Genomic DNA, 23,627 nt, shown 5'->3' with positions numbered 1-23,627 from the left:
GACACAGGAGAAACAGTTACAATTCGAAAGACAATTATGGATAATAAATGGGTAATCCCATATAATCCATATCTTTCTTCATATTTTGACTGTCACTTAAATGTCGAGGTTTGCTCTACTATAGAGGCGGTCAAGTATTTGTATAAGTATGTTTATAAGGGTCATGACAGAATATCTTTCAATATTGTTCAATCTAGAGATGTTGTACCTGTCCAAGATGAAATCCAACATTATCAGTCAGGTCGATGGGTTTCACCTTGTGAAGCTACTTGGCGACTTTTTGGTTTTTATATGTATGAAATGCATCCACCAGTCCTGCCTCTTCCTGTACACTTTCCTAATTCACAGTTGGTACAAGTTAGGCCCCATGAACGGCTTACCTCGGTGGTTTCAGATGATAAGCGTTCTAGAACTTGTCTTACAGAGTTCTTTCGAATGAATTCTAAGCTGCCTTCTGGAACAAGACTGTTATACAATGAGTTTTCAGAACACTATCGCTGGGATGCATCTGGTAAACAATGGTATAAAAGACAGAATAAATAAATTGTCATTGGTAGGTTGGCTTTTGTTGGACCTTCAGAAGGAGAGAGATATTATCTCAGACTATTGTTGCACAATGTTAGGAGCCCAAAGTCATTTGAGCATCTGCGTACAGTTAATGGTCAAGTATGTGACACCTTTCATCAAGCTACACTTAAATTGAATTTGTTAGAAGAAGATGATTCAGTTGATCTATGTCTAACAGAAGGTTGTGCTGTTCAAATGTCACTTGCAATTCGCAAGCTCTTTGCTACTGTACTTATATTTTGTCACCCTAGCGATCCTGTCACACTCTAGATGAAGTATTATAGTTTCCTGTCTGAAGATTTTAGACATCGATATGCTTATAATCCACAAAAAGTGAGGCAGCTTACTGTTAAGTCAGTTGAATGGTTTCTAGAATCAATGGGGAGCTCTTTTGCTGTCTATTGCTTGCACCATTTAGTTCAGCCTGAAGATGATGAAATACGCATAACAAAAGATATAGAGGATGCATTGAATGCTCCAATACCAGCACACTGTCTACAATGCAAAAAACATTTGAATAAGGCTCAGCGAGAGACATTTGATGTTATAATGGATCGTGTTACACAAAAGATGCCTGGAGCTTTTTTTATAGATGGTCCTGGTGGAACAGGAAAGACTTTCTTATATAATTCTCTATATGCAGAGATAAGATTGATGAATAAGATTGTTTTGACAACAACAACATCAGGTATAGCTGCATCTAATATTCCTTCTGGAAGGACTGCACACTCACGATTCAAGATTCCATTGGATCCGCTTGAATCACGTGCCTGTAGTGTACCTAAACAGGGTAGTCTGACTGCACTATTGAGAGAAACAACACTCATTATTTGGGATGAAGCTTCCATGGCAAAAAAGGAAAATGTTGAATCACTTGATATGTTACTCAGAGATATATGTGATCCTCAGCTTTTGTTTGGAGGCAAAATAGTCGTATTTGGAGGAGACTTTAGGCAAGTCCTTCCCGTTGTTCCCAAAAAAACACAATGCGAGGCAGTTGCTGCTAGCTTGGTCAGTTCTACTCTATGGCCACTATTGACTAAGTTTAGATTAACAGAAAACATTCGAGCTAGACACGATCCAATGTATGCAGCTTTCTTGCTGGCACTAGGAAATGGTGAGCTTCAGGATAGTGAAAATGCATTAATTCAGTTGCCAGCAGAGATTGTAGAGCCTTGTGATGCTGCTACACCTCAAGATATGCATCTGAGTTTAGTTGCTTTTCCAGAAATGGATATGCCTCCATTTAGCACAGATATATTTACCACTCGAGTTATTCTAACTCCAGTCAATGATGATGTTGATGTTATAAATTCCATCTTAATAGAGAAGTTTCCTGGTGAAGCAGTAGTCTACAACAGTTATGATTCAATGATTGATGATAACTGTTCCATCTATCCTATTGAATTCCTAAATAAGCTCTGTCCTGGTGGCATGAGTCCTCACGAGCTTATACTGAAAACAATAGTCCAGTTATCTTGCTGCGTAATATTTTGCCATCATCAGGACTCTGCAATGGAACACGCCTAATATGCAAAAAATTCTTTCCAAACCTTATTGAGTGTGTTATTGCTGTCGGGCATCATAAAGGAGAGCATGTATTAATACCAAGAATTAATCTAAGGCCATCAGAATCTTCAGCTTACCCTTTCCAGTTTCAGAGAAAGCAGTTTCCCTTAAAGCTTAGTTTTGCAATGACCATCAACAAAGCTCAGGGACAAACACTTAATAAAGTTGCTGTTTATTTGCCACGACCATGCTTTTCCCATGGACAGTTATATGTGGCTCTTTCTCGAGCACGACAGGCATCTAATGTCAGTGTTATAACTAATGTCAATGATGATGAGCCAACTTTAGGTCATGTCAAAAATGTAGTGTCCTATGATATTCTTCGTATGGCTGGCATCATTTAGCTTTATCCGTGAGTGAAACATTTTCGTTTCTTTTCATTATAATTTGTTTAGGATTCATTTGTTATTTTTAGTGCTCTTTACGGAATTCGCTAATCTATTTACCTTCAATTATTGGTTGCAGGATACACTATCTTGCAGCAGATGTTCCTTCTGAGGCATAGTATCATTGTTCATAAATCAAAGCAGTGGTTTTCCTTTAGAATGTGGTATGCTATTTATTTATATCAAGAACTTGATAGTATGTTGTTCTGATTCAAGACAAAGCTTCACAGATTGCCAGTAGTGTTTAATGGATTTTTTCCTGGTTTCTCTGCTGTGCTCAGGACAGATTCTGGTCATCATATGCTTGGAACAAAACAAATGTACTGCTAATTTGGCTAGCCACATATATGTAACTCAATGAATAGAATAATTTCTTCTAATGAGTTAGTTATTTGTCACTATGATGATGAAGTCATGCTTTCTAATGCTCATTACTCAGCAGAATGCTTATAGTTGTGTTTCATGGAATTTAGTATATGCTATTAGTATAACTTACTAACTAAAAGTAGCCCCGTACATTCTGGATCCTCATAGTCCTACGCGTATCAGGGGCTAGCCTTAGAAAACCTTGATCTTCATGCAAAGATTATTAAGAGACTAATTTGGATCCAGAAATTCTTTTTAATTAAGCAAAAAAATCCAATCAATATTGAGTTCTAAAATAAAATTCAAATACAAGAGATTTGTAATGACTTGTATTAAAAAGAACCACACAAAACACTGTGTATAATTCATAGCTTATAGCTATGTAAAACATTCTAAATTCTAATGTATGTATTATCTGATAAGAGGCTATAAGTTAATAATAATGATTAAAGATATGAAAATAGATATGCAACTCCATATTTAAATAATATTGAAGTACATGCTATATCTACAAAAAATAAAAGAACCTATTTTAGGGAGTAAAACTTACTGATTTTATGGGAAAAAATACAACAGAACACTATTACAGTAAACAGTAGATTTGAATTCTTGCCTTTTATTTTGAAAATGTATAAATTAGCTGTGCACATGATTATTATAAGGGAAAAAGGACTGAGCATGTAAATGATCTAATCTTTTTTCAGACTAATAAAGATATGAAAATAGATATGCAATTCCATATTTAAATAATATTAAAGTACATGCTATATCTACAAAAAATAAAAGAACCTATTTTAGGGAGTAAAACTTACTGATTTTATGGGAAAAAATACAACAGAACACTATTACAGTAGACAGTAGATTTGAATTCTTGCCTTTTATTTTGAAATGTATTTTTTTTTATTATTAAACATAAGCAAGATGTATACTATAAAAACACTACTGACATTAGGTACTTTTACTCTTCATCAGTCATAAAATTCGCTATTGTAGGGTAAACCATATAATAAAAAGGAAAGCACCAAAATAGAGCACAAGCAGAAGCTACAATCTATAGTAGCAGCATTAAAACCTCTGCAACTTGACAGGTATGATCAATTCATGTATTATTTCACTTGATTTATTTTGCAGTTTAACTAATTAGATTCGAACTTATTACTACCTAAACATTTATGCATAAAATGTATATGTCATGCCATTTATATTCCTTACAGAACTTTAGGTGCAGTCTATAAAAAATTAATTATTTGTCTATATGCATCTGTAGATTCACAGTTACATGTGTATAAATTCTGAGAGATACTAGCTTATGCTTAGACCTGTTTAGCAGACCACTGTAAGAACCAGGATATATATGAATTTATTCATTAAAATGTAAAAGGACAAACATTTTGGGCTAAATTACTAATTACCATATCAGTTAGTCTTAGTTAATGTCATAATTATTTTATATTTCAAGTCAAGGTTACAAAATTCACTAATACCCTTGATTATATATGTGAGTTAATTCATTACTTTTACAATGCTATAGACTACAGATGTTACATAACTATTCAAATCATTAGAATCAGTTTGATTTTAGTCTTTCAATGGCTATATATAATTCATTATGTTGCTACATTTATTATCAGCATAGCTTATGGTTAACAAGGGCAATATTTTTAGCTATTACACTTATATTATCAGTATAATCTATGGCTAACAGGATATATATGAATTTATTCATCAAAATGTAAAAAGACAAACATCTTAAGTTAAATTAATAATTACTATATAAATTAGTCTGAATTATTGTGTATTTTAAGGTTACAAAATTCACTAATATCCTTGATTATATATGTGAGTTAATTCATTAATTTTACAATGCTATAGACTATATATGTTACATAACTATTCAAGTCATTAGAATAAGTTTGATTTTAGTCTTTCAATAGCTATGTATAATTCATTGTGTTGCTACATATATTATCAGCATAAGCTATGGTTAACAAGAGCAATATTTATAACTGTTACACTTTTATCCACTTATTAGAATAGAAATATTATCCATTTTTTGTGTGATTAATATTTAGGAGTGATTGAAATGCATGTGTTATTGATTTTCTGTATGATTCATCTTCTAAAAGGAAGATCAAGTCAAGTAGCACCTGCTTTCTCCATATTGATGTCAATTATTTGTTAATTATTTAGAGACAAATGGCCATAATATATGTGTATGTGCAACTTAAGCTTATTTAATTTCATTATTACATGCTGTGTACAGAATCTTGTTATGGCACCTCAGCGAAAATTTCTTGATGAACTCGATACATCGAGTAAATCATACAAGGTAAAGGTCAACATAGCAGAAAAAGGTCGAAAGCAAGTTTCTGAGAAAAAAATCTTATACCAAAACATTTTCTTACAAGATGATAAGGTATAATCTATACATGCCATTTCTATTCTATAACACAACATCATACATGATTATATCATAAGACATTTCTTTGTCTTAATTTTTCAGAAAAATCGGATGAAGTTGACATTATTTGGTGATCAGATTGATGCATATAAAGATGTCATCTTGTTCAGAGGGAGCTATGATATTGCTAATGCCTTAATAAGGCCATTAGATCCCCAATACAGGGCTAGAGAAACAGATCTTCCATTTCAGATGACAATAGGTAGCAGGACTCTCATCCAGTCTTTAGATCCTGAAGAACAGCAAGTATTCCCTAGATACCAATCTCTTGCTTCAATTCCAAGAGTCTCTCTTGATGATACTCGACATGGTAGTAAAAAATTTGTGTTGGTATTCTAGATCTATGATTATGAATTATCAGCTTATTCCATTAAGTAACTTACCACCATTTTATTTTCTATTTCACATATTCTTGTGATTGTGTTGTATGTTGCAAGAGAACCAAGGAAAATCGTGACAACTCTGAATAAAGAATCTTTTGTGCGTGACCTGATAGTGTTAGACCATAGGTGACTTATCTTTTACTTTCAAGAAACTAAATTCCATTATATCATTACAATCCTTATGAGAATTGTACTCTGATACTTATATGCTGCTACTTTCTTTGCAGCACTGATCAATCTATCAAGGTATGCACCTGGAAAGATCTATCAAGCAACCAATGTGAGGCTTTGGTTTCTGACACTGACAATTTCAAGGTTATTGGTATCACAGCTCTGCGTCCTGTCACTCTCAAAGGTAACCATAAGGCACCCTAAAAAGTATATGTCTAGCTTGATTTCTTACACTAAGTATAAATCAGATAATTACTATCTCCTAATTTCCTAAACACACAAGTTTCCAGCTTGAATCAACCATGTCTACTGTGATTATTGAACACCCAGAAGGGGAAAAAGCAGCTGCATTGACTGAATGGTATGTTGTTTACCATTTACCTTTACAAGATTCTAAACTGTACATATTTCTTGAACTATAAAACTCATACAGGCTGTATTCTCGTTGATAGGGCAAGAAAACATTGACCTGCACTGATTGATCATCAGAATAGAGTCACAGCAGCATGAAATCCACCTGTAGAGAGAATTTTAACAACAGTGGCTCGCATCAAGGCCAAAAAAGTAAAATATTATGCTATTCATTCACAGCTCTTTACTCACTATCAGTAGTAATATAATAGCTCTAACACAACTTCATATTGTCGATGTAGGCAACAACAACACTTCCACAGGAAATATATTGGCTGAGAGTTGTTGCATCTGACATTCATTATGACAGGCTTAGAGCATACATAGGATGTTCTTACTGTGGAAAGCGAACACAGCTCCCCCTTGGAAGCACTTATGATTGTGCAGCCTGCAAAAAAAAGAAATAACTACAACTCACCGGTATATATCACTCACTTTTTACATTAGCTGAAACTGATAAGAATAATGAAACATTGTACGCAATAAAAGACAACACTAATTCTTAAAATCATACAGAGCCACCATTACTTTAACTTTTTCTGATGGAACTGGAGCGTTGCAGCTCACTGCATTTACTGAAAGCTGCGTCCCACTTTTTAAGCTATCAGCTGAAGCCATTTATCACATGAAGGCTACGGTAAATGTTTAATAAAACATATCATATGTTAGCAATTCTCAATACTCCTTGATTTACATTCATGCTTACTGTTATTATCACCTAAAATCTATTTGCTTTCAGGATGATACCACTAGATTCCGTAGAATAACTTATAGGCTGTCAACTACATACTTCTTGATAAAGATCGGCCCTACAACTGCCTTGGAACATAATCGAGTTTTGCAGTGGGGCTTAAAGGGTGTGGAACTGGAGGACATGATCACACCTAATGTTGTAGGAAGCAGCTCCACAGATGCTACAACAGGATCTGGAAGCAGAGATGCAGAACAAATAGCTGATACTGAAGATGCTCAGTCTGAACAAGACAATCAGTGTGTTGCTCAAAACAAAGACCCTCTCAGCGAGAGCATCAAAAAAGAAACAGTTGCTGCATATGATCTATCAATCTTCAGCCAAGAAGAGGAAGATGCTTGCTTAGTAGCAGAGGCAATGGCTGTAGCAGAAAAAGCAGCAAAAAAAGCAGCAAAGTCTACCATAGAGGATATTGTACCCAAAAGAAAGAGGGTTGATGCTAATGATCAGTTTGAGGCTACGACACCAACAAATGATGTTATTGACTACACAACACCTTCAGCTATCAAGAATGCAGATCTCATCAAGGAAAATGAGAAAGATCAGGCTATTCAAGCATCACAAAAAGGAAAGGGAATTGAGTACAGCACATCAATTGTCTCTACTGAAAAGAACAAACCTATTAAGACAGAAAAGGATAGCAAGCGTCAAGCACTTGTGTTTTCTGATAATGACTCAGATGGCTTTTAAATGAAGTAAGAGGATTAGGACTCATGACAGATCAGTTGGGTAACAGCTTCATCTACTAAATCTCTTTCCTATGTATATACTATGCTCTAAAGCTAAATATTTTGCTTAATGTGGCTTTTCAAAGGAACAAGTACTCTTAAATTACATGTTCCTTACTAAATCCACATAAACTAAGTAAGAATGACGGTTATGGCTAGCACTTTTGAGGACTATGGTTCTGAAAAAGAACAAGTGTTTATCTATCTTTTGCTGCCTAATTGCGACTGCATTAGTATTAAAAGATAGCCAGGCATTGCGGTTTTATATAGGAACAAGTTCTTACAAGCATTTGTTCCAGTGTAACACTGCTTAAAAATGTGTCAAGCTTGACACAGATTGTAATTAGTCCATCTAGCTTTTGCTCTCGAGTTACCCAGGCATGTTTTGTAAACAATCAGGCATCGCCTATCTAAGGTATAAAAAGGATGTAATATTGTAGCTAACAATCATCTAATTATTATGAGCTCTTATGTGATATATATATATATATATATATATATATATATATATATATATATATATATATATATATATATATATATATATATATATATATATATATATATATATATATATATATATATTACGTTTTATAGTCCTTATGTTTTATAGTCCTTCAAGTGTTCTCTTGAGTTAGTTTCTTTCTGATACATTGACAAGATTTTCTTAGAATCGAACAATCTCTGCAGTCCTATTGTATCCTTTGATTATTATATATATATATATATATATATATATATATATATATATATATATATATATAACATGATTAGTAATAGTGTAATGCAACAAATATATACCATGCCAAACACATATTATATAATCAGATTCCACCATTTTTATTATATAAAAACAGCTACATCTTATTCTACAATACTTACAGCCTACTATCCTGTTTCACTAATTAAACCGATTATAATTTACCCATTCCCTACATCTACCATTTCAAAAAAGCACCATTAAGAGTAAACATCACCAACATACACCAGCATGATTTCCTACCAAAAGCTAACAACCCCAAAAAAAACTAGCAACCCTTCAATTTATATCCTACCAGTGCTGCAATTGAGCCCCCAAAAAACACTTCTGCAGCGCATAACATGCAATCAGTCAGAAACTTTCATACGAAACATAGAAGAGTCTTCGCTTGTCTCTTTGTGCTGGTTCCTAAAAGCAGAATCCGACTTGGTATCATCGTCATCATCATCATCAAAGCTATCGCCAATTGATTCTAATGCCTCATCTGAATCGACAACAGCCTCTTTCTCAGATTCAGTTTCTGAGTCAGAATTCACATCCCTTTCAGAATTTCCATCAGTTTCTTCATCTTCCTCGCTCTCATCTTCTTCTGCACTTTCCTCCTCTTCCTCTTTTCCACCAGCGCCTTCCTGGTGTTTAGCCTCAGGTTTATCATTGTCTGAGTCAACAATGATGACTGGCCATTCTCCACAGCCATCCCTCTCAACTCCTCGTTTCCTTTTATTACTCGTTTCTCCTTTTTCTTTTTTGCTCTCCACTTTCGAGGTTTCTTGTTCCAGCAATTTCAGATGGTTGTCCATCTGTTTCTTCAATTCAATGGACACAACTAGTAAATATATAAATAGCCCTGTCTACTCTTAAAATTTTAATCTATTGCCACATCAGATTTTATATTAAATTTAATTATTTTTTTAATTTTTAATTATGTTAAAATTCCTTAAGATTCAATCAGATTTATCTCTTTATTGCTCAAACTTATTTTAGATTTATTACAAATATTTATTAACTTTTTTGGACTTTTAACATATATATTTCAATATAATTTTTTTTTTTTTGAAATTTTAATATGAATATTCACATTGGGGTTACAAATTTCTAACCCAATTTAGATGTCATAGTTTAAATTGATAATTTAAATTGATAATTGTTAGCGTGTAGAGTTGAGTCTTAGTTTTCAAGACTCCACTTCAAATTTTGTTAAGACTCGGCTTCTTAAATGCATTAAAAAAAAAAAAAACAAAGTCTTGTCTTAACACCAAAAACTTTTAAAATGAAGATGTCATCCTAAGTCTTAGTCTTAAGACTTAAGGCTAATCTTGCTCTTAATCTAAAATTATTTATCGTATACTAGAAACAATAATTATTTTGATAAAACAATTTCGTGAGTAGATCAAGTTCAAGAGTTATTTTTTTAGGAGGCGTTTGATATGAATATTGAAAATCAAGTGGAATGGAAACAAATAAAAGGGAGGAAAGAAAATAAATAACTCTTACCTTTTCATAGTTTCATTTATTTGGTTTGATCATGGAAATGAATTACTTAAACCTACCTCATTTTCTTTATATTTGAGGAGGGTAAGGGTTGTTACCTCAAGTTTTAGAGAGGTAACAAGTAGGTGGAAACCATGGTAATGGTTACTTATACCTTCAAACCAAACACTTGGTAATGGTAATGATTTAACCGAATCCAATTCCATCCAAAAAACACTCTTATCAAACATGCTCTTAGATTGAACTTGGAAATAATTATAATTGTAAGCAAACGAAGCGAGGAAAGAAGAATAAGGAGGCTTGAGGGCTGCTGATTGGCAGTGTAGCCTAGGCAATGGTGGTTTGCTGGTGATGGGGTGCAAATTTCTTTTGTGTGCGTATATGTGTTGTGCCCTTGTATGTAAAATGGAGTAGGAGTAGGAGTAGGAATATAAGTAGGGTATTAAGCTTTATAATAATGGGCTTTTGGTTGATTCCCTAATAGGAAGTAGGATTAGAGAATTAGTGGTTTATTATATTGGGCTTAGCTACAAATGGTTTTTTGTTTTACATTTAGGAGTAAAGTCATTCTTGATGAAATTATTTTCATAATATTTTCTGAAATGTAGTACGAGGAAAATTTAATTTATATTAGGAGTTTTTGTGAAAACTACCTATTATAATCCGATTTTTGTGAGAAACTACTTATTATAAAAAAAATATTGTAAGAAACTACCTAATAAAATAAAAAATGTTGTAAAAGACTATCATTTATCGGATTTCCACCGTTAACTTGCTTCTCCGGCGTTGACCACCCACGTGCCGGTCACATGACCTTTAAAAACTTTTTTTTTCTATGCATCACCAGCAACGCCTCTATCTTCACCACCACAACACCGCAACCCACCTCAACACACCCTTACAACCGCCCTCACGCATCCCAATACCAACCCAACCCTACTTGAAACCGCCTCCACCCCGTAGAATCCAACACAAGCCCTCGATTGCTCCGCAATTTCACGACCCTCAAACAACAACATCATTAACTCCCTTTAATTTCTCACAGCAGTACGTTCCATGCCATCACCACTCCATCTTTACCTCTTAACGCCACCAACAATAACACCAGCGCACCTCACCAAGCTACAAGTAGCAGCCATACCCAACACTATCGCGGTACACCAACAACAATAGCGCAGCAACCAAATTCAAAAATTAATAGTTGCAAATTCCTCTCACAAACTCAAAAATTAGCCCCAAAAAAAAAAACATATTGCATATTGTCAAATTGAAGTAAGGGAAAGGGAAAATAATGTAAGTGAAAGAGAAATTGAGGGATTGTATGATGAAATTGGGATGATGAGCATCGAATTGGGGAAAAAATGTGAGAATTTGGTAAATTTGAAATCACTTGAGAAGCACGTGGGTGGTCAACGTCGGAGAAGTGAGTCCATGGTGGAATTCCAATTAGTGGTAGGCTTTTACAACATTTTTTATTTTATTAGGTAGTTTTTACAACATTTTTTATAATTGATAGTTTCTCACTAAACCGGAGGATTATAATAGGTAGTTTCTCACAAAAAATCTTTTATATTAAATAATTTATTTTTCCGCACAAACTTTTTTTCCCAACAATAATAAGATAATTTAGTTTTTTAAAAAAAAAATCTACAACTTAAACAATCTCAAAAAATAGAACAATGACAATAACTTTAAATAATTTAGAAAAAAATATTCTTAATAAATAAACTAGTTTTGTGCTCGGGCGATGCCCAAATTGTCCTAAATTATTTAGACATACGATCATATAACCCTTTTTGGTAATACGATCCTATAACCCCTTTTGATAATATAAAATATTTAGGCATACGATATCATATCGTTTATTTATATAATAGTGTACTTTTTGCAATATTATTTGTGAATAGATATCTATCTTACTATTAACTTGATGTTTTTTATTGCACTTAAACTATTTCTAATGAACTGAAAGTATTTTTACCAAATCAAAATTATTTTTTTTGATTAAAACTTATTTTTACTGATTTTCTATTTTTTATTAAAATATATTATAAATAGATCTCATTTTAAAGAACTTTTTAAAACGAATTTTATGATAGAGATAGTACTGAGTTATAAGATATTTATTAAAAGTTATAATTATAGGACTTTAGATACTATAAGCGGAATTGGGTGAATCATATTCATAAGCATCTAAACACAGATCAATGCATAACACATAAAGAACAATTAATAATACCTTTGAATCGTGATTCCACTAGCGATCAAGCAAGAACAAACGGGAGACAAAGAACCCCAAACGTGATTCCTCTACTTGGTCCATGGGCACAGATTAAACCTCCACTAATGCAAGTTAGTTGTGATCGAACCTTTCAATCAACCTACTACGGAGAAAAGAGAAACACGAACTAACCATGAACCACCACGAACGAACACTACACGCGCCACTTAGGGTGGCCGGCCATACAGAAGAGGGGGGGAGAGGGCCGTGAGAGTGAGAGAGAGATTAGGGTTTTTGGGACTTGGTTGCTTAAGTTACAATTAACTGACTTGTCAATTGTTATGTCAATCTAAGTCATGGATCTTATTTATAGGTCATAACTCTAAATAAGAGTCCATGTCAAGCCCAAACTCCTTATCCTAATCAAACTATTCTAGCCCAACACTCCATATGGTTTGTCATGATCTCATGAGGCCCATTAATGGGCATCTTACTTGTTTAACCCAATACCCTTATTGTGTGACCTCATAGGATTCATTCTATTGGGTTTTTGACTATTTGACTAGCCCAAAGATCATTTATCATATCTAGCAACAAACAATGACGACCTAAAAGAATGAACTTATTATCTTCATAATAGTACATGATCCTTAATATATCTAGTAATTGCACTTATTGAAGACATAATTCCTTCAATCTCCCAATTGTCTGAGACAAGTGTGCAATATTCAAATTCCTTAAGAATGTGTGTCGATTTGATGATATGATTGCATCTCATGTCGTGATCATATTAATCTACAAATCTTTTCTTGAAATCCGAGTTAGAATTACAAAACAAATGATTACTTACCCATTTGAGCACGACCATGCATTTTCTGAATTCTCCCTCTTTAAGTGGCCAGGAAACATTCCTAATTAAGTAGGTAGACTCAATCTAATCTTATAAAACCAAAGCTCCCACTCAACTTTTGAAGTAACCAGGAAACACCCTTTATAATCTCCAGTTACGGGTAGACGTTTGAATGTACCACAGTTAAATCAATCATTGAATGGAATCCATGTTCCACTCATATCAAAGGAATCCATTAATATATTTGGAAGCTCAACACTTGAATTTCAAAGTAGGTCTATAGTTTGATCATGCATCATTCATGAATATCCATGTGATTGATCGAGCATCACTACGCTCCTATAGCCCATGAAACTGCGCTATCCAATCAATCTTACATGCTAGTCCTTGTATTGAAATCATTTATGTCCACTTTAATGATTTTGAACTAGGAACTTAAATAATATATCGATTTTGTTAACCTATGGGGTTTCATTCACCAGGTCATCAACTTGATGAGCCCGTCAATCCACAGTTATTTTGGACATTTTATTTAACATTAAAACTATAATTAAATAAAAGAAATGATAAATTTCTGATTAAACATAATTCTGCAAATGAACGTATTTCTTATGTAATAAGTTTTCTCAAAACAAATACAACTTAAATTACATCATCAGCCTCAATCTAGTTGCACTAGCATGAGTCTCATGCTTAGGCAATGGAAGAGGTTTAGTAAGCGGATCAGCAATATTCTCATTCGTATGAACTTTGCACATCTTGATATCTCCTCTTCCAACGATCTCTCAAATGAGGTGATACTTCCTCTCAACATGTTTGGATTTGAAGTGTGACCTTGGCTCCTTTGATTGAACAATGGTGCCATTATTATCACAATATAACTCAATTCCTTTCTAAGCACTTGGTACAATGTCCAACTCTGTGAGGAATTTCTTAATACAACCTGCCTCCTGAGCTGCTTCAACGGCAGCTAAATACTCTGATTCTGTCGTAGAGTCTGCGACAGTGCTTTGCTTCGAACTCTTCCAGCTCACTGCTCCTCCATTCAGACAGAAAATATACCTTAACTGGGATTTGAAGTCATCTCTTTCTGTTTGGAAACTCGCATCTGTGTAGCCCTTGACAACCAACTCATCTTCGCTGCCATATACTATAAACATTCTTTTAGTCCTTCTCAAGTACTTAAGGATGTTCTTGGCAGCTGTCCAGTGTGCTTCTCCTAGATTTCCCTGAAATCTTCTATACATGCTTAGAGCATACAAAACATCTAGCCTTGTACAAATCATGGCATACATAATAGACCCTACTGCAAAAGCATAAGGTATCTAGCCATACGTCTCATCTCATCTGGCGTTTGAGGGCACTGAGATTTACTGAGCGTAATGCCATGGGACATGAGGAGAAATCCTCTCTTAGAGTCTTTCATCTCAAATCTGTCAATAACCTTATCAATATAAGTCTCTTGACTTAGTCCAATCATCCTTCGAGATCTGTCTCGATGGATCTTGATTCCCAAAATATACTCGGCGTCACCCAAGTCTTTCATGGAAAAACAACTCTTCAACCATTCCTTGACTGAGTCAAGCATTGGTATGTCATTCCCCATGAGTAGCATGTCATCTACATACAAGAATAAGAAAACCACGCTACTCCCACTAGACTTCTTGTATACACAAGGTTCCTCTTCGCTCTTGAGAAAATTAAACTGTTTGATTGCCTCATCGAAACGAAGATTCCAACTCCTTGATGCTTGCTTCAATCCATAAATGGATTTCTGAAGCTTGCACACTTTTCCAGGATTTTTTGGATCTTCAAAACCCTCAGGTTGTGTCATATACACTTCCTACGTCAAGAACCCATTCAAGAAGGCGGTTTTGACATCCATCTGCCAAATTTCGTAATTAAAAAATGCAGCAATTGCTAGAAGAATCCGAATGGACTTAAACATAGCTACTAGGGAAAAGGTTTCATCATAGTCAATACCATGAATATGTATGTACCTTTTTGCAACCAGTCTTGCTTTATGGATGTAGGCATTTCCATCCTTGTTTGTTTTAATCTTATAGACCCACTTGCAACTAATGGGTTTTACCCCATTAGGCAAGTCTACAGGGGTCCACACAGCATTTTCAGGCATCGATTCCATTTCGGACTTCATGGCCTCAAGCAATTTACCTGAGTTGGGGCTCGCCAAAGCTTGCTTGAAGGTTGCAGGTTCTTCATTCTCCAATAGGAAGATTTCAGAATCCTCAGTTAACAAAACATCAACAAACTGTTTGTTTTTTATTCTAGCAGACCTACATGGGTTAGGAGAAACAAAAGAAATATTCTCTCCAACTCTTTGAAGATTTTTGCAAGAATTAGATTCAAGTAGTACGATAGGATTCTGCTAGTCGAATTAGCTTGCTCCGGCACATGATTTGTCGAATTAGCCGACTCATGCGCCCTCGCCTCTAATGTAGTTTTATCCACATCTATTTGTTTCTCGTCTCGAATTTCTTCGAGAACCACTTTACTCCCACTTGGCTTTCTAGAGAGAAATTCCTTTTCTAGAAAGACACCATCGCGAGCAACAAACATTTTGTTATCTTCGCGATTGTAGAAGTAATACCCTCTTGTTTCCTTGGGATAACCCACGAAGAAACATTTTCCTAATTTAGGGCCTAGTTTATCGCCTTGTAAATGTTTTACATGGCTTCACATCCCCAAATCTTAAGAAAAGACAACTTTGGAGCTATTTCGTTCCACATCTCATATGGAGGCTTTTCTACCGCTTTGGACGGGCTTCTGTGTAGTACTTTTGCAGCTGCTTCCAATGCATATTCCCAGAACGATATGTGAAGATCAGTAAAGCTCATCATGGATCGAACCATGTCTAGCCAGGTTATGTTCCTCCTTTCTGATACACCGTTTAACTGTGGTGTTCCTGGAAGAGTTAACTGTGAAAGTATTCCACAATTAATCAGATATTCATCAAATTCTTAGGTTAAATGTTCACCACCACGATCAAATCGCAGTGCTTTAATTATTTTCCCAACTTGATTTTGTACTTCAATCTGGAATTCCTTGAACTTTGCAAAGGCTTCCGACTTCTGCATCATTAAGTAAATGTAACCAAATCTACTTAAATCATCAGTGAAAGTAATGAAGTAACTAATTCCACCCCTAGATTTTGAACTCATTGGTCCACACACATCTGTATGTATGAGTCCCAAAAGATCACTAGCTCTTTCACGTATTCCCGAAAAGGGTGACTTGGTCATTGTACCTAGCAAGCATAACTCACAGTTTTCAAATGATTCACAATCAAATGAATAAAGGAGTCCATCCTTATGTAATTTCTGGATGCGCGTTTTGTTAATATGACCTAGCCTATAATGCCATAGGTAAGTTGGGTTTGCACCCTCTGTTCATTGCTTTTTATGATCTATGTTGTAGACATGGGTCGTATAGTCTAATACATACAAACCATTAACCAATTTAGCACTAGCATATAACATATTTTCCTTTGAAATAAAACAACATTTGTCTTTAATTTCAAATGAAAAACCTTCATTATCTAAAACAGGAAGTGAAAATTTGTTTTTAGTAATTGCATGAACATTATAACAGTTATTAAGAACCAAAACGAGTCCAGAAGGGAGCTTGAGTTCATAGCTTCCAATAGCCAGTGCAGCAACAATTGCTCCATTTCCTACTCGAAGCATCATCCCCCCTTTAACTAGCCTTCTACTCACTCTTAAGCCCTGCATTTGATTAACAATGTAAGCACCACAACCGGTATCGAATACCCATGTAGAAGTGGAAGTAAGGTTAATTTCTACAACAAAAACATTAGGCAACTCCTTACCTTCCATTTTCGCTGGTGTTGTGGGGACAACCTGGTATGTGGCAAAACCACCTACCGCAAAAGAAGCATTGGCTTCCCTCCTTCTTCAAGTACTCCTCTGTGTGGTTGATCAAAAGATTGATTAGTGTCACCGTCGAGCATTCATCATCATGAATTCGCTTGACGAGATCAAATCCATCATGGAGTGAAAACAGAATAGTGTCATGCGCAAATTCATCATCAAATGGTCTCCCTAAGATATCCATCCGATTGAGTAAATCAATCAGTTCCTTCACATGGTTCTTAACTGACAGACCAGGAATGATTTTCATCTTCATTATCTTACAATGAATATTGTAAGTCTCAAACCTTACACTGTCAGTCCAGGAGTAGTATATTTGAGGGATTGAATTAACGACCTCTCTAATATTCTGATCGTTGATGCCTACACTTCCTAATGCACCAATGCCATCTCGATAGATGGCACGTAGACAATTTCATATTCATAAGCATATATTCATAAGCATATTCCTAATGCACGTAGACAATTTCATATGCTTATGAATCATATTCATAAGCATATAAACACCAACATCAATGCATAACACATAAAGAACAATTAATAATATCTTTGAAGCGGGATTCCACTAGCAATCGAGCAAGAACAAACGGGAGACAAAGAACCCCAAACGTGATTCCTCTACTTAGTCTACGGGCACAGATTAAACCTCAACTAATGCTAGTTAGTTGTGATCGAACCTTTCAATCAACCTTCTACGGAGAAGAGAGAAACACGAACTAACTACGAACCACAACGAACGAACACCACACGCGCCACCTAGGGTGGCCGGCCGTACAGACAAGGTGGGGAGAGAGGGCCGTGAGAGTGAGAGAGAGATTAGGGTTTTTGGGACTTGGTTGCTTGGGTTATAATTAACTGATTTGTCAATCGTTATGTCAATCTAAGTCATGGATCTTATTTATAGATCATATCTCTAAATAAGAGTCCATGTCAAGCCCAAACTCCTTATCCTAATCAAACTAGTCTAGCCCAATACTCCATATGGTTTGTCATGATCTCATGAGGCCCATTAATGGGTCTCTTACTTGTTTAACCCAATACCCTTGTTGTGTGACCTCATAGGATCCATTCTATTGGGTTTTGGACTATTTGACTAGCCCAAAGATTATTAATCATATCTAGCAACAGACAATGACGACCCAAAAGAATGAACTTATTATCTCCATAATAGTGATCCTTAATATATCTAGTAACTGCACTTATCAAAGGTATAATTCCTTAAATAATAATTTTGTATATATGAAATATTAGAAGTATATCATTAATAAAATACTATACGTATAACAATTTGATCTTAAGAAAATCTATCCAAAATTTTGATTACTTAGCATCCTTTGTGTCACAATAATACCTATTTGTCACCTACGTGTCTCGACACTTGGCGAAAAACTTAAATGTCAAATATTGATGTATTGTTGCCTGGCTGCGAGACCGGTTTTATATATTAGTGATATGATATGATATGTTATGATAAGAAAATTAAAGTCAGGTAACTATTTAAAAAGTTTAAAAATAACGAAATAACATAGAGTCATGCTCTAAAAAAACCTAACATAAAATCATAGTAAATTATTAGTATTTTTTACCTTTCAAATTTCTAAATCAATTCAATTGAACTTATTGTTGCAAATAGAAAATCACCAAACTAAACAAGTTTTAATGATATATTAAGATTAGAAAATCTTTTACATTACCCTTAAATCTTCATCCGTGAATCTATAAAATGAATTGCTCAGATCATATCATTTTCTACTAAAAATGGGATTCTAAGTCAAACTTAAATTCATAATTTATCAGCAAACCATAAAAATAGAGATACCCTATTATAATACGTGTCTCATCAATCATAATATAAAGTTTTTAATCCATTTCTCGATCCTATCACGCTGAAAAAAAAATCCGAAATCATAAGCTACGGCTAGACTCAAATTCGGGTGATTTGGTGTATTAGAAGGAAGGAAGCAAAGGCAACTTTACGATAAGATCTGTCACTGGCATAATGAGGCATGAAACGGATATAATTGATGATGAGTGTTGGAATGCAGTATGGCATGCCCTAATTCAATAGAGGATACGAACATTCTTTTGGCTTGCTTGTCATGATAAAGTACTTGGGAATTTGCATCGTTTCAAGAGATAACTGACGGATGATCCTAAGTGTTTTATTTGTTGTCTCAAGATGAAAGCACACTTCATATACTCTGTGAACACCCTACAGCTAGATTGGTCTGGAGAAAAACTCTCAATCCTTCAATAGCACAATAGTTTAATCAAGGAATTGTTGAAGGTTAAAAGTTTTGATGATGATGAATAAAAATCAAACTTCAACTAATGTGATTTCTCTAAGTGTTGTGACTACAATAGGTGAACTTGACTTTGAAAGTGGAAGAGTAACCTGTCTATGAAGACTCAAGGGGACTCCAAGGAAAGTTAAAGAAAGTAGAAGAAGAGTTCCTCAATGGAACTAACTGAGTTCCCCAAACAAGAACACTAAAAGAAGCTCTCTAATAAGAGCTTGACAGCAAGTTAAGAATTTTGACTTGGTCTTCGTTGAAGGCGGCAAGTTCCATAAGAACTTGGCTTGTGAAGTTCCAGCAAGGAGCTGAATTATGAAGGACGGCAGGATCTTAATCCTGGACTGCGTGAAGCCTAAGTATCCTTAACCTACATCAATTGACGAAATAATCTAGCTAGAATATAAGTTTATATCAAAATTATTTTTCTAAGGATTATTGTATATATGTTAGGTTAGTTTATGCAAGGAATTTATTAGAGGCGTGATAAAGCTAGGCAGGTTTATAAATGAAAAGTTTATAAAAGATAGCAAAGTTTATAAAAGATAAGTTTTAATTTATGAAAAGATTTTCTAAATAGTTTATTTTATAAAATCCGGTTCTATGAAGATATTATTCTTTTCATAAATTTATCTTTGATAAGTTTTCTAAAAAGATTTTTTCTTTACAAAAATATTTACATTAAAAACGTGTTTTATGAAAATGGTAATTTTTCAATTTCTATCTTTTGGAAAACACTACTTTACATACGAGTATCACTTGTATATAAAGTAGAATTCATAACTAATACAACTTGTGAGTTTATGCATGAAGAATCTGAAGAGAACTCTAAAAGTGTAAGTTTGTCAAGTCTAAACTTTGTCTTTTTAGTTTCAGATTTCATGTGTAGCTTTCCTATCACATATTATTAGATGTCAAGTGTTTGTACTATTTTGGTTTGGGTGAGTGATTAGCTTTTGGCATACAGATTGTAGGCTTCAAGATTTAAGCTGAGTAAGTGAGTAATCAGGGAGTATGGAGTGAATCTAAGTCAGGGACTTAGGTTGGGTAGAATGGGGTTCTACTATGTAGCAAGTTCAGCCTGGAATTTGTGAGTAAAGATCTGCTTATAATAGGTTGTAACTAGGAGACTTTGCCCTATTATAGTGAAGTGATTTAGTGTTTAAAATCCCGTAGAGGGTCGAGGTCTTACTTCTAATTGGGCCCTGGAAGGTTTCCTTGTAAAATCATGTGTGCTTTGCTAAGTTTCTTTTATATTCTTTTTTAAATTCCACAAAAGTAGTCATTAGGATCTCACATACCACCCCTCTTTTAGTGTTCGTCTCAAGTAACAAGAATGTATAACAATGAACATTGAAAAATCTAAATCCACATGATGAGGAAAGTTAGGTGAAAGATTTTGGGGTTGCAACTTGGTGGATATGGAGATGGAGGAAGTGTTTTGTTTTTAATAGGAGGGATGAGGTGCCCATGGATTTCTGTTCTTTTCTCCAGGTTCGATATGAATTGAAGAAGCAAGAAGAGCCTAGAGGAATGTAATTGATGATAAATGTGAAAGCAAAATTCAGAAACAGAGAAGTGAAACCTTTATCACTTGGATATCACCACACTATATATGGATGTTATACACTCAATTGTGATGGAGCTGTTAAAGGTTGCCCAGGACCAGCAGGAGGTGGAGCTATTATAAGGGATATAATGGCAATTTTGTCTTGGCTTTTTCGGCAAACTTTGGATATTGTACAACATATCGAGCAGAGATTATGGCACTAACTCGAGGCTTGAAAATGGCTCAGAACCTTCAATCCAAAACCCTAGAAATCCAACTTGATAATATTGCTTGTGTGCAAGCCCTGCAGAAATAGGAAGTCCCAGGGGCGGAGAATATTCATGACATTATATATTATGAGAGGCTTTTGAATGATGCACGATGGTTAGTCAAGGTAGCTCATGTATACAGAGAAGACAATCGAGCGGCGGATTGGTTGCCAACCGCGGAGTTATTCAAGACTCTCAATCAGATTTTATTAATAGTGTAGTAGTAGGACTTAGTCGTATTTTAGAAGAGGATTCTATATATGGGTGTGGCTTTACCAACTTTGTCCCTTCATAGGTAGTTCTATTTGTTGAGTTTGTTGCTGTTTTCTTTTTCCTCTTGGACTATTCCTCATTTGAGTCAAATATATATATATATATATATATATATATATATATATATATATATATATATATATATATATATATATATATATATATATATGGTTTATAATTTTCTGTAAATATTTAAGTGTTGTTCGGACAAAGAACTAGTTTTGTATAAGTTGCAACCAAACAAAATCTCAGAAAGTGAAACTGTTTTTTATTTAAAAAACAAAAATCAACAAATAGTAGTACTATGTATCATTTAAGATTCAACAATGTATAAAGTCGGTTTAGATAGTTTCTAAATAAATGGGATTTATGCTCATCACCCATGTGAGTTTGAAGCTCTTATAGATCTTACCGTAATTATAACATCAAAAACAAAAGTAAATAAAATATTAAAGTACATTAATTTATTTAATTTTTACGGGTCAAATAAAATATTACGAATGTTTAGTTTTCCTAAGCTAATTTTTAAATAAAAATTGTATAGCTAACGAACTTTCGTATGATTAATTCTATCTTCTTTTGTTTGCAATTTAGTTGACATTTTTCAAGAATCCCAATTTTCCACGCTTTTTCATTCCCCTCTTTTCTCTCTATTCTCCTCTTTCTCTAATAAACCATTAAAATCTTCGATTACGAAAATAATTACAACAAATATAAATATGGCCGCAAAAGCAACGATTATTTGCTTCGTAATCACATTTTTTATTCTAGGAGGTATAGCAGTGTTGATCGCTTGGTTAGCGGACAAGATGAAATCTCCTACATTTTCCGTCGATCAAGCCGCTGTCAACGACTACAATTTCACCGCCGACAATCGCCTCAACGCTACGTTCACTGTTGTGGTACGATCCCAAAACCGTGACTCTAAGTACAAGATTGACTACAACGTTGTTGTGGTCTCAGTGTACCACAACGGGTACACCCTAGCATATGATACACTGGGCCCGTATTCCCAAAATCACGGGGATGATATTTTTTTCACGGCCCAGCCTAAGGCCCGAAATGTTATGATTTCGGACCCGGGCTTGGCTAGGGATATTAGGAATGAGACTCGAGCCGGACGATTTGAGCTAGAGGTTCGGGTTCGGGCTGCGGTTAGATACGAGGTTAAAAGGTGGAAGCATAAGAATTATACATTGAGGATTATTTGTATTCCTGTGTTAATTGGTTTGTCTTCTGGGAAGAGTTCTCAAAGTACAAAGTGTGATGTAGATCGCTATTGATTTTTTATCCCAAAAAAATAGAAAAAAGGGTAAAAACAAAAGGCTATTTGTTAGGAATTTTTTATTTTTTATTTTTTATTTTTTGATAGGAATTATTTGGTTGAATAATTATTTATTTGTTACCTTGTTACAAGGGTAGTTTGTATATTCTTTCGAAATAATTTTGGACTTAGTCATGTGCTTATCATAAATGACATGAGTTGGATTATGGAAATAATAGAACATGGACTTTGTAAATCAGAGATATTATCATCTAATCTTTGTTGTATCGACGTCTTTTTTTTCCATGTGAAGTAATAGAGAAGATGATGTTGACAAATTTTTGAACTAGATTTGTCTTTCACTAGTACGGAGAACCATTTTATATATATATATATATATATATATATATATATATATATATATATATATATATATATATATATATATATATAATTTTGTTTTTTTACAAAGGAGAACCATTATATATGTACAAATACAATTATACACTAGTAAAAAGAATTTGTGGCGACTAAACGGAAATCTCCATATAAAATACGGAGTATGTAGTACTTGCATGATCTAGTGTTAATTATTATGTGTACCCAACTTAGGGGAGCTTATAACCTACTTTAAGAAGTTTACTATAAAAAAAATAAAAAAATAAAAAAAACACTTTTGTTTAGGCCAAAATCTAACCGCCAGATTCGACCAGGTTCAATAGGACAACAGCTAGATTAATAAATATGCAAATGATAGTGTAGGTTTAATGAATGTGGATGAATAACCTACGAAAAAGGAATAAAGGGGAAAGGGAAGAAAAGACACAATATGATGATGCAGAAAAACCCCAAGAATAAGAGTAAAAACTGCAGGTAGCGCATGGAGAAATGGAGCAAGTATTTAAAAATGGAGGGAGTATATATTTAAGTTTATTGCTTCAATTTGGTTTTA

The 23,627-nt window shown here is 34.3% G+C and overlaps 2 protein-coding genes across 2 annotated transcripts; both read left to right on the top strand.

Moving 5' to 3' along the window:
* The first annotated feature begins 837 nt into the window (after positions 1 to 837).
* On the top strand, positions 838 to 2,097 carry LOC145588849 (ATP-dependent DNA helicase PIF1-like). The gene has a single exon (XM_081645447.1). The coding sequence runs from the start codon at positions 838 to 840 to the stop codon at positions 2,095 to 2,097; it is 1,260 nt and encodes a 419-aa protein (XP_081501573.1).
* Positions 2,098 to 22,130: 20,033 nt separating this feature from the next.
* LOC145588848 (uncharacterized protein At1g08160-like) lies at positions 22,131 to 22,730 on the top strand. The gene has a single exon (XM_081645446.1). It carries the CDS (start codon positions 22,131 to 22,133, stop codon positions 22,692 to 22,694), a length of 564 nt encoding a protein of 187 aa, XP_081501572.1. The 3' UTR covers positions 22,695 to 22,730.
* Positions 22,731 to 23,627: the final 897 nt, after the last annotated feature.

Source organism: Chenopodium album, chromosome 17 (assembly GCF_948465745.1).
Source record: "Chenopodium album chromosome 17, dcCheAlbu1.1, whole genome shotgun sequence".
NCBI lineage: Eukaryota > Viridiplantae > Streptophyta > Magnoliopsida > Caryophyllales > Amaranthaceae > Chenopodium > Chenopodium album.
The sequence above is the reverse complement of the archived record's forward strand: the minus strand, read 5'-3'. Positions and strand labels throughout refer to the sequence as shown.

Bases quoted from the DNA above. Each gene is read 5' to 3' on its own strand.
- LOC145588848 (XM_081645446.1), top strand. From the start codon at position 22,131: ATGGCCGCAAAAGCAACGATTATTTGCTTCGTAATCACATTTTTTATT.
- LOC145588849 (XM_081645447.1), top strand. From the start codon at position 838: ATGAAGTATTATAGTTTCCTGTCTGAAGATTTTAGACATCGATATGCT.